This window comes from Triturus cristatus, chromosome 4_1 (assembly GCF_964204655.1).
Source record: "Triturus cristatus chromosome 4_1, aTriCri1.1, whole genome shotgun sequence".
NCBI classification, from domain to species: Eukaryota; Metazoa; Chordata; class Amphibia; order Caudata; family Salamandridae; genus Triturus; species Triturus cristatus.
Window position 1 is genome coordinate 1207744022 of NC_140585.1, and position 12833 is coordinate 1207756854.

A 12833-nucleotide genomic window follows, 5' to 3' on the forward strand; every position below is an offset into this window, starting at 1 on the left:
GGTTTCTGCAGTTCTGACGAGGGATGCTGACCTCAAACTTGGTGAGAAGACAGTGCAGGCCTCAAGGGAGTTGAAGAACCACCACCTGTGTTGCTGAGCCTTTTGGAGTCCATGAGCTGCGTTGCAGTGCTTGCAGATGCAGGGAAGTGACTCTTCCACTTCAAGGGATATTCCTTCGGGTGTCTTGGATGTCCACAGGCCTTGGAAGGATCCTGTATGGAGCACAGCCACAGATGTTGCAACAGACCTGCAGGACGACGAGACCAGGAGCAGCAGGAGTCTTCACAATTTGAGTGGTCTCTCATGGGTAGCATAATACATGCTGCAGCCCATGGGAGACCCCTGGTGTACCTATGCCCTGGGTACCTCAGTACCGTATACTAGGGACTTATAAGGGTACACCGGTAGCCAATCTGGGTTGTACTCGCCATAACCAATTTAGGGGAGAAAGCACAGAGACTGGGTTCCTGATTAACAGGATCCCAGTCAGACTAGTCAGAAACAGCAAAACACCAGGCAAGAAGTGGAGGCAACCATGCAGAAGGAACCTACGTTCCTACACCTGGGGTGGGGGATGGCGAGGGAGATCAGGGGGGACGCAAATAAAAATAAAACACTTACCTTAAGGTGCAATGGGACGTCCTCCTTCACCATCATCTCTCTTCCAGTGGACCGGGAAACTACACTAACCAATCCTGGCGCTGCTCTCTCAGCACCAGAGCAGCGCCAGGATTGGTTGGAGCGGCCTCTGTCAGGGCTCCTAACTGCGCTGGAGGCCTGCGCTTTCTCTAAACCAGCTGTCTAAGACAGCTAGGTTAGACAACTTTAAATGCGCATGCCTGGCTTGCCGTCCGAAGAGGGCCTACCAAACAGACATGCGCATTTTATGGCGCACAACTCCCTGCTGCTGCTATTTGGCACGGCAGCACTGGCCCCGCCCTGTCACTCAGTTCAGGACTGGGCAGTTGCTGAAAAATAAAATGGTAATGAATACGCTTTATTATCATTTTATTTTTCAGCTCTGGTCAGTGGGGGCGACTCTGCTCTGCTCAAACGGTGGAGCCGCCCCTGAAAACCAATTAAAAAGGTGGGCGTTTTTTTAAGCCAATATCTAGCTACAGCTTGTCTCTTCAAGTTCCAAGAAAGAGTCAGGACAAGTAAATATCGTAGTTTCGCTCGGAGAAAATTCCAGTACACGGTATGCAAGGTAGTGATGTTTATATTTAAGTGTTATAACTCGCTTCATGGACTCCGAGTCAAATTACAAAAAAGTCACAGCCAACACGTGTTTTGCCTCCTTTACATGGCCATCCGGCCTGGGGCTTCCTCAGGGCTGTATATATGAACATTAAAATGGACAAGAGGGGCCAAGACAAAAAGCCACACAAGAGAAAATAAAGGCAAAAACACAACCGAAAATGTGAATGTGCAGAGTGCAGAAATTGTCAACAAACACATTGGTGAAGCCTGTGTTTAAGGATATGGCATAAATATACATTTGTATGCAGTCAGAGTGTATGTATTCTATATGTATTTTAAGATTAACAGAAACACGGAGAAAAACATTTGGAAGTAATGGGTACGACATAGGAAACAGAAGATGGGATAGTCATGTAGGAAGGGAAAGGTAGGAGGAAGAAGGCAGGGAATGAGGAGAAAGGGGAAGGCACAAGTAGAAAAAAAGCAGGGGGGCGATCGAAAAGAGCAAAGTTATCAACAGATATGTATACAAACCTGTTGTTTAATGATATGTTAATACTCGGTTACATTTTCTTGTCCTAATATGTACAACGTTTGTGAATGCGATTCGATTACTTATTTCTGTATCGAAAACAAATTTGATCCTTTGTAATTTCATCTCCTGTGTCCTCCATTCTGACCCTCGATGTCTATCCCTTCCTCTTGACTTTTCCCCTTCTGTTCCCTCCTCTGGTCCTCTTTTCCACAATTCTGGTCTTTTCCTTTCTACCAATTGGTCCTCCACCGTAACATCCAATCAAGGACTCTCATGCACACTTTTTTTTCTTACTGTCTATAATGTATATGGAATACATGCATATCGGCCATATGATTATCTCTGTATATTTGTCATATCTTCAATACCATACCGTATGACTGTTTTTATAATGCATATTGGAATACATGAATATTGCTGCATGATTACAAACTTATATCATTACACACCCGCTTTGCATACGCATCTGTTGATAACTTTGCTCTTTTCGATCTCCCCCTGCTTTTTAGGACTTGCCTACGCAGCGCGCAAGCGCTGCTTTGGAGTGCCTTTTTGGAATCACTCTGTACTTTTTGGTAAACTCGTGCATGTATTGCACTGTTTCCAATCCGTACTCGTGCATATCTGAAAGAGACACATTAGTGATAGATTCCTTACCTTAGAATATCCCCAGGCGTCAGACTGGATCCGGAAAGTTTTTGTAGCAGTAACCCTGCACGTCAATAGGTGGCGTCGTGCGGCTCCCCGTCCGTCACTGGCGTCGTAAGCGCCGAGATGACGTCACGGAGACTACTTAGGCACCACCCATGCGCGCTGACATCCGTTCCTAATTTTTCCGCGACAGCAAGCGCAGATCCGGATTGAGCACGTACCTTAGTCACTTTTTGAATACTCTTTTGAGACTTTTTGTCTCCTCCCTTTTTTTTCTCCTGGGGCATGTAGGGATGCCTGGATTTAAGTCCTGTGGGGCCTGCCTTCGCAATATGTCGGTGGCGGACCCCCATGATGTTTGCCTCTACTGCCTGGAGACCGACCACGACTTCCAGGCCTGCCGGGATTGTCGGGCCATGGCCCCGAAGGCCTTGAGGGAGCGGCGCCGGAAACTGCTGGAGGTCCGGCACTCGTCCCAACGCCGCTCCAGGTCCAGGTACCTTTCCCGGGTCCGCTCGCGGGGCCGCAGCCATCGCTCCTCGGGTTCCAAGTCTTCGCCCTCGGATTCCGGTAAGCGACAACATAAAAAGAAGTCGAAGAAGCGTGTTCGCTCTCCGACGTCTCCCCGTCGGTCCTCGGATGCGGACGAGGGGGACAGGGGTTCTGCCCCTGCGGCTCCTTTGGAGCCCGGGAGTCCCGCGGCCTAACCGCCTTACCCGGGTCCGTTGGCGATTCCCGAACAGGTGCAAGATTTTCTTGCCACCATTAACTGCCTTTTTAGGCCTCTGGCTCACACTGGCGCGCCTTCGGGCCCCGCGGTCCCGTGTCCAGATCCTGTTGGCCCTGTCGGCGCCGCTGGCAGATCCAGCTTCGGCGCCACTGGATCCTACGCCATTGGCTCCGGCCCCAGCACCATGAGGTCCGGTGCTGCCAGCTCCGGCCCCAGCGCCGCCCTCTGCTCTGCCTCCGGCGCTGCAGTGGGTGCCGTTTGTTCCGCCCTTGCCCCGGTTCCAGGACCATTTAGTTCCTGCCTGTGATCCGCACTGGGACACGGCGCCGTTTCCGACGCCGTTTGTCCCTTCTCCGGCTTTACTGCCGCGCCCGGTTCCTCCTGCAACAGAGGTGGAGAATGACTAGGAGGGGTCCGAGGACCCTCTTGCCAGTCAGTGTGACTCCAAGCAGAACTGGGTGGACGATCTGGAGGATGCCAGCGACCTCCATGTCTCTTCTGACCCGGGTTTGCCTCTCCCAAGCCTACAACGGAGGAGGGTGCTTCCTACACAATGGTGCTCCGTCGTGCTGCTGAGGTCCTCAATCTCGATCTTCCTATGGTGGCCCTCAAAACTAACCTCACCGAGGTGCTCCAGACGGCGTCTACTTCGTCGGAGCTACTGCTTCCCTTCAACGACGCCCTCACCGACATCCTGTTGAGCACTTGGTCGCGACCGGCCACGGGGTCCCCTGTGGATAAGAATGTCGCCAGGGGTCACCGCCCGGCGCCTGGTGACCCCGCGTTTCTGACCACTCATCCCACGCCTGAGAGTCTGGTCATCCAAGCCTCGACGTCGCAGAGTGCCTTTCCCACGGCTCCTCCGGATAAGGACTCTAAGAAGCTAGAACAGTTCGGTAAGCGGTTGTTCTCTTCGGCCAGCTTGGGGCTGCGGTCGGTGAACACGGCCTGCTTATTGGGCCGCTGTTCCCACGCGGTGTGGGATATCGTTGCTCAGGTGTTGCCTCAGTGTCCTGAGGAGGTCCAGGCTGTGCTTCTCCAGGCGGTTGCTCACCAACTTCCCACCCCGCATTCTTCTAAGGAGGAAGAGAGGCTCCACCGTCTGGATCCAAAATGGGCGCTTTCATTCTAGCTGATCGCACAAAGCAATTCCGGGTGGTTGAGCAGCTCCTTGTTGGCTATGTGGGCGCCAAGAAAAGTCAGGCCGTGCAAAAACAGACCTTCTCTTAATGGGTCATTCTTTGCATCAAAATCTGCTATTCCTTAGCAAAAAAGGAACCTCCAGTGGGGTTGTGCACCCATTCCACCAGAGCAACGGCATCTACTACTACTTTGGGATGTGGAGTTCCCCTTCATGACATCTGCCAGGCTGCTACGTGGGCTTCATTGCACACTTTTACTAAACGCTATTGCCTGGACAGCCAAGTCCAGAGAGACGGCTTCTTTGGCCGTTCAGTTCTCCATTATTTTCTGGTGTCAAGTTAGTTTGCAGAACCACCTCCGGGGTTGGTATTGCTGGGGTATCTATTCTAAGGTGAGAAATCCATAACTAATAGTCTCTTTCAGATGAACAAGTTACTTACCTTCGGTAACAATATATCTGTAAGAGACATATCATAGTTATGGATTCCTCACCGCCCCACCCATCCTCCCCGTTCTGCAAACTGACTTCTAGGGTAAGGGACTCCCTTTCAGGGCCCTGGTTTTGTGCACTCTGCGCTTCTGGCATGGAATGTCGTATAAAGAACTGATGTCAGTGCTCAGGGGCGGCGTCTAAGTAGATACCGCAACGTCATTCCAGCAACCACGACACCAACGATGAACGCGTAGTCGACCGACGGCACCTACTGACGGAAAGGGGTACTGCTGAAGAAAAATTCTCCGGATCCAGTCTGACGCCTGGGTGTAATTCTAAGTTGAAGAATCCATCACTAATATATGTCTCTTAAAGATATATTGTTACCAAAGGTAAGTAACTTGTTCGTCAGCACACCCTCTTGCTGTCTCATTTTGTGCTGCTTTTTCCTCATACATATGCTACAGTTCTTCATCTCCATAAAGTCCCTCATACCCAAATATGCTGGCCCTCAGCTCGGTAGACGCTCTCTTCTGATACAGGTACATCTGGAGCTAATCTGCCAAACTTATCAGGAGGGGCCATGTGCCAGTACTAATCCTTACAGTCACTCAAATCCTGAAATTCTTCTAGCTGACTTTAGGATGAAGGACATTTTTCTCCTGTAAAACTCCACTTGCAGCTTTGCTCAAGGAAAAAATGGGTACATTTGGATACCCTATGGCTACCATGCATATGGGACTGAGAAGAATTTCTAAGCCCATGTTCAGGATACTAACGCTTAAAAAGCAGGTCTCAAAGAAGCTTCCAATAACCCAATTCCTAATAAGCGTTTGTTTCATTCACACTTGCTTTTTTACAGCCATGATTAATCATGTTATTTTGGTTGCTAGGTATGAGAATGTCTTATCGCAACTGAAATTCTTGATTTCCCTTTTTATTCCTGATTGCATTTTGTTAATGTGTGTAATATAGCCTTGTGTTTTAATGCTGTTTTACTACTTTCTTTGAAAACTGCATAAGCACTGCTTTTCTTTCTTCGTCCAATTTACATTACACTGAAGGCACAATCATGATTTATTTAAAACATTTTTAATAACATTGAATCGATCAAATATTGGTTCATTTCCTGCCCTATCTTATTCTCTTCTTGCTATTCATGTTACCTTTCAAATTACTTTGTTTTTAGGTCAGCAAAGCTTCCTGCATCCTCACAACGCAAATATTAATGAGGTTGCTAAAATCCAAAGAGGCGTCTGCGGCTGTTGATGTACGAACTTGGCCGACTATCATTGACACAGGTAAGGCTTTGACCATATTGTTTTATAGAAACTATAGTAAGAAAGCCCTCTTGAACAAAAACTTTTCTCAAAATACCTAGTGATAGAGTATTGCAGTGTGGCAGGCAGCAATTAGGATGTTGCTCTTGTGCCGTTAACATGCTACGAGAGACTGCAGGACCTGGCTATGCTCAGCCAAGGCATGCGGCAGAAATAAGGTACCCACATCCTTGGCACAATTGTAGGTATTCTGTGGTCCGGTTTCACATTAATGTGCAGCAGGAAATAAACACAGAAAAAGTTTCATAGCCTGAAAGCGGTTCTTGGCTTGGTGAACCTTACCCTCAGGAGAGTGTGCGCCACCAGGTCTATGGTGCTCAGACTTGTGCTGGCCACTGCGGATCTCCTGCGGCCCATAAATGAAACAGAGCCATTGTGTCACCAAGGAAATCATTGCCACAAAGTTAACAGCTAGAGTAAATTTCTTCATTTTGAGGGCATCAAAAACAGATGTTGGTGAATGAGCCGCATGAGGTATGCCTCTTGTGTTTGAGCTTGGGGCACAACTCCATGACATGTGAAGAATGTGCCTCATGCACCTGAAGTCAATCCTGGACCTTGAAGCACATGTGTACGTTGCCGAACACCAAAAGAAGTCACAGACCTTGCATAGGTCCCACTCTGTTCCAAGTCGAGGGCTCAGATCCGTTTCTGCTCTCAAGGCAATTCTTATGACAGGGCTTCTTCTCCATCAAAGTCCAGGTCAAAGAATAAAAATATGAAGTTGAAGCAGCACTCACCCCATCCCACTCTCTCTGAAGAGAAGTCTGCAGGGAATCAAGATGGCTCTCAGTTCAGATCTACAATTGAGGAGCCAATTCTGCAATTGATCTCGATGCGCGCGGTGTTTCCTGAGCCATTGGTCACGCAATAGCTAGTCAAGGCCTTTAGGGAGCACATGCTGCTCCCTTTTGGCGCTCTTCTGCACCTTCTGGCATGACTTTGGTTGTCAAGGATCTGCAGGGGCCTTCTGTCGGTTTACCACCGGTGGGTTCACCCTTGGCATAGTCAAAGCCATTTGAACCCGTCTCAGGTTCGGCACCTAGTGGAAGCAGGTTTGTTGTGCTTGCGCCGAGATTTTGGAACTCCCTTCCAACTGATATTAGAGCCTGTACAGACTTATTGAGATTTAGAAAGCTCCTTAAGACATGGTTATTTACCAAAGCGTATGCCTGAATTTAGGCACACAATTAATTAACAGGGCTTCAGCAGATCCTATAACCAGCGCCAAGAAACCAATCGGTGGACGTGCGCTCTACAAGACAATTTAACATAACATAACCAACGCTGGTATCAACTTTAACTTTGACACCTAGACTTGCGCCAATCCCTTTATAATCAACACTGGTCCCAATGTTGCCAGCATCAAGTCGAGCTCCTGCTTACTGCAGTGTTGGACCCAGAACCGAATCAGTCTCACTCCAACCAAGGTTGTGCATTGAATCCAATCCAACGCACCGAGTTCCTATATACTCCAATAAAGACAAAACACTTCTTTTACCATGGAGCCTCCCTCATAAGCTCTATCATCTTTTTGGGTTGTATTCTGACCAGAGTTAGGTAACCAAGCTATACCTGGCTGATAAGCCCTTATCAGGGCGAAACCCTGGTCCTTGATTGCTTGTGTTCCGGTTCAGTGAGGACCTAGCCTGGCAGTTTGGGATACACTGTTCCTATGAGGAGCAGGATCAAGGCTGATATATGGCTTGGTTGGCACGGTGAGCAAAATAACAATGGGTTGGGATTCTACCTCGAGCGATTGCCATTGGTTAAACAAATTGCAAGCATTCTTTCCATCACATTTTGTGTCCGTTGATTACCATCTGATAATGATGGGATGATTTACCCCCACATTACGTTGCTGACCGTGTATACATGGACTTGCAGGAGGCCAGTGGCCTTGATACTTCCGCCTGATACACTGTTGATTCCGTCCATTGGACCCCCAACAAAAGGGACTGCTTAATTTGCTGTAGTGAATAGACATGCAGCTGAAGTCTTAGACCTACAGCTGCCTTCTGTTGATGCCAAGAAAAATGTCCTTACTGAGTTTTTGCACCCTGGGCCCGCCTCATCTGAACCCTTATTTCCATTTATTGAGGCACAGACTGACACCCTCCTAGAGTCTTGGGCTAAGCCTTTCTCTTGCCCACCAGTGAACAAGTAAGTGGCCACAGACTGGCCCCTTAAGACACAGATTTTCTTATGTAGCATCCTACTCTTGAGAGTTTGGTGGTCCAGGCTTCCAGCGGTGGGCCCAATGCATTCCCCATGACTCCTCCAGACATGACGTCGAAAAGGATTAAAGCATTTTGGAAGTGAATGTTCTCTTTGGTCAGCTTGGCATTGTGGTTGGTCAGTGCAGTTTGCCTGTTAGGTTGTTATATGCATGCCCTCTGGGACATGAGCAGTAACATCTTGCCAGCATTCCCAAAGGTGTTTTGGACCTCTTTGGCTCAAACCATTTAGAACAGTCAAGATGCAGCCAAGTATGTAATTAGGGCTGGCCTTGATGCTTCTAGTTTCTTGGGTCCAGCAGTGGGAATTAGTGTGGTGCGGTCCACTGGCTTTTCTGCAAATGTAAATGCATCCCCTATGGATATGCCTTTTGATGGGTTCCGTTTTTGATGAGTTTGATGGGTTCAAGGGCAAAAGACTGATTCTGCCATTGAACACTTTAAAGAAAACAGAGTAAAGGCACGATCCTTGGGCCTTTCCACCCAGATAGTAAGTTTTCCGATCAGTGTTGCTCCTTCCGCTGTAACTGTAATGGACTGGCTAATGCACAATGCCTGACCCACCACGCAAACACCTCTCCAGTACTTTTTGCCCGGAAATGGGGATCAAGCAGACATTGCTCAGGTCACCAGGTACAGCATTCTTCCCAGTCCTTCCCCCATGGGGCATCAACCTCCAAACCATGTTAGATTGGCCTTAACAGCAAAAAACTATCCTGTGGGAGTCAGAATCAGACATTTTCTACCACATTGGAAGTCAATTACACCTGATCGATTAGTCCCCCTGATTGTTTAGCTGGGTTATTCCCTCCCATTTCTTCTGACCCACCCCTACTTCCTTCCACACCAGAGAGACTTTCAAAGGAACACCCATCCATCTTTTTAGAAGAGGTGTAGGCTTTACTGGCCTAAGAGGCCATCAAGAGTGTGCAAGTCTTGGAATTTTGGACAGAGCGTAACTCTGACTACTTCCTCATGCCGAAGAAGGAAGGAGGCCTTCATCCTATTTTAGATCTTTGCCCTCTGAATGCCTTCTTGCGGATTATCCAATTCAAAATGTTCACACCAGCCCAAGTTGTCTCTGCCATGGATCAGGGCTACTGGATAGTTGTCTTGGACCTGCAGAATGATGTGCCCTCGCCTGCATTCCCATCGATGATAGCCATGATTCAAGGTGAGCCAGGAGCATTTTCACTTAGCCATGCTCCCCTTCGGGCGTACCTCCAGTGTTCATGAAAGTGATGACTGTTGTCCCTGCACATCTTCAAAGGTTTGAAATACCAGTTTGCCCCTACCTCGACGATTGCCTTTTGAGGACCATCTCCAGACAATGGCAGACCTCTGGACATCTTTGAAGTTGTCTATCAAGGAGCAGAAGTCACACCTGACTCCTTCGCAAAAGGTTCTTTTTCTCGTAGCTGTTCTGGCAAAGGTACATTTGATGGCTTTTCCAATTTTGCAACAAGTCCAGGACATTTGGGCTATGATTCCAAGGCTTCAGCCTTGGCCCTGGATCTCGGTGAGAGCAGCTCTAGCTCCTTGGCCTGCTAGCCTCAGACATCCTGCTTGTCCCCTTCACCAGGCGGCATATGCGGGCTCAGCAGAGGGATTTGAAATTGCAGTGAGCCCAGCACCAAGGAACCCTATTGGACGTCATGAAGGTTTAAAAGTAGACTGCACAAGATCTGAAGTGTTGGCTGCTTGACCAGCTACAGATCCAGATCCCTTCCCCATCCAGAGCATCCAGGTGATGAGGATGTCACTGTCAGGCTGGATAGGTCATATTGCAGAGGTGCAGGTCAGAAGACTCCGGTCTCCATGGAAATTCAGCTCCACATAAATCTGTTGGGGCTGCGGGCCATCCGTCTGGCGATAAAGACCTTCCTGCCAACCATCAAGGGAATACTGGTGCAGCTTCTCATTGTAATGCAACAAGCAGGGCAGAGTGGAGTCCCTTGTCCTGTGCCAAGAGGCACCACCCCTTTGTGACCTCTTGGTCCCTCGGTCCTGCCCCGGAACTGATACCGAGCAGCCAGCTCCAGGCCCTACAGGCGGTGACGGTCACAGGATGAAGAGGCGAACTCGACTTCTGACCAGCAAGGACCGCCAAGTGAGGACGAACTTTCGGACATATTTCTTGCTTCACAAGACTAATGTGATCTGCCCCAGGTCACTCCACAGAGCTCTAATGACATTGTCTAATCTCTTGGTTCTTCCACTTTTTTCGCTGACCACACAGAAGACTGTGACTCCCTATAAGCAAGTATATTGGACCTGCGCTCAGGCTGCATGACGCATTCCTTTGCTCCCACTGTCAGAACTGCGTACTAGTGCTAGGGCTTCAACTGTAAACGGGAGGCGGGAAACATGACAGTAGTCTGGTCCCGTGCAAATAGGCGGAGAGTCCTTATGGCGAACATTATGCATGACATTTGAGCGACGGCCCTGCCCATACACACATGGCCAGCAGTTGGGGGAGCTATTAATGACGGACCCCCACTGATCGACGCCTCGTAGATTGCTGTGTGCGATGGTCCCCCCCTAGACGTTAGTTGCATGCTGCTTTTGCTTTAAGTTTGGACCGTTGCCTGTTGCACACTTGCCCTTTTGGTATTTTTCTTTGTTTATGGTTCACATGTTTTTTATGCCATCATCTATGCACTGTGGTATAGTAGTCAGGACGTTGACTCAGAGGGGGCACAGACTCTGCCATTACCTTCACACATAATGCTTCGTTTCCACCCACCCATTGGCCTGATAAGGCCTTGCGCGCTACTGATATTCATACATTATGGCACCCATTAAGATAGGTACTTGGAATGTGAGAGGCATACAAAACCCATCGCGCCAGTATCTCATTTATTCCTATTTGAAATGTCATCACATATAAATAGCTCTCCTACAAGAGAGACACTTGCCTAAACCAAAAGTGGCACGATTACACAGGAGATGGAGGGGACAATTGTACGCTACAGGCTTTTCATCATATGCACGAGGGATTTTGATATGATTAAGGCCGGGGACTCCCTTCCGAGTGGTGGATTCCTTAATAGATACGGAGGGCAGATACGTCATGGTCAAGGGTGCTCTGGACGGAAGGCCGGTGATTATTGCATCACCATACGTGCATAATTCCGATCAGGCCGCTTTTCTGGAAATGCTATCCCACAAAATGGCCGCACGGCATGATTGTAAGAAAGTGGGTTTCTGTTGCAGCAACCCCCCCCCTTTTTTTTTGCCTAAATAGCTGATGCACTTTTCCTTGTTGTGCCCTGGGCTCCTGCCAATCAGGTGCCCAGGCCCTGTGTTCCTTCCCTAAAAACTGCCTAACAGCCAAAACCCAAATTGGCAAACCCTGGCCACATGTCAGCCCCTGGTAAATGATACCCTAGGTACCCAGGGCTCTAAGGGCTGCAGCACTCATTGTGCCACCCTTAGAGGCCCTGTACCCTAACACACACACACTGCTCTTGCAGGCTGAGTGTCTGGATACAAGACAAAACAGAGAGTCGACATGGCACACATCCCTGTGTGCCATGCTCACAACCTACACTGCCCTGGCATACATCAGCCACCCCTCTAGCTGGGTGCCCTATGCCAGTGGTGTGGACACAGAGGCAGGAGCCCTGTGCCCCTACAGTACCCAGGTCCATTCCTGGGTCCAGTAAGTGCAGTGCTGCCAGCTAAGAGTATATGGTGCTGGGAGCTTGTCAAACACGAACTCCACAGCACCATAATGGCAGCACTGAAGACTGAGAAGTTTGGTATCAAACTGCTCAGCACAATAAATCCACACTGATGCCAGTGTGTGATTTAATGTACAAAGCACCACAGAGGGCATCTTAGAGAGGCCCCCTGAAACCTAAACCTACAATCCACGTCTGTTCTGAGGCTGCCTAGCGTGCCACACAACAGACATGTTGCTGGACCCCTGGGTAGGAGAGCCCCTGCTCTCCTGGGTCTGCAACAATGCACATCCTGGGCGAGGTGCTAAATCTCCTCCCCCAGGATGGGCAGGGGGAAGCTTCAAAGGCATTCCGCCTCTGTGAGCTTCCCCAGGCCACTGCAACCCCCCACTCTGGCGGGAAGCTTGGCCGGAATCCCCAAATAAGGACAGAGGATGTGCCAGCCTGCCAACCCCACCCCTCAGGTGGGGGAGGCGAGGTGAAGCACATCTCCGGGCTCTCGCCATCTTGAAGATGGGAAGCCCTGCCCAATCAGGACTAGGCTCCTGCCCCCCTCCCACAGGAGAGCGGCAGGATAGGGGGTGTACCCACCCCAGGACAGGGACCCATTGGCCCTGCCCTTCAGCTACCTGTCACGCCCCTAAATCTAGTATTTAGGGGCACCCTGAACCTTCCTTCCCCAGATCCCAGATTCGAAACTACAAGAAGAGCAAGAAGAACAAAGACCTGCCCTGCAGCTGCTAAAAAGAGGAAGACCCCAACTGCTTTGGCCCCAGCCCTACCGGCCTGTCGACCCTCGAACATGCTCCTGCTCCAGCGCGGCATCTCTCGTGGCCAGCAACCTCACCAACCCCGGAGGACCTGGCTACCTTTTGGCT

General features: G+C 49.5%; 1 protein-coding gene across 2 annotated transcripts in view; it reads left to right on the forward strand.

Annotated features, from left to right (window-relative positions):
- The window catches only part of DIP2B (DIP2 acetate--CoA ligase B (putative)), a 768291-nt gene that overhangs the window by 554142 nt on the left and 201316 nt on the right, over window positions 1-12833 (forward strand). For both annotated transcript variants that reach the window (XM_085654541.1, XM_085654539.1), the window contains exon 28: window positions 5882-5993. In XM_085654541.1, the coding sequence (XP_085510667.1) occupies window positions 5882-5993 (112 nt within the window). The remainder of the gene's footprint in view (window positions 1-5881; window positions 5994-12833) is intronic.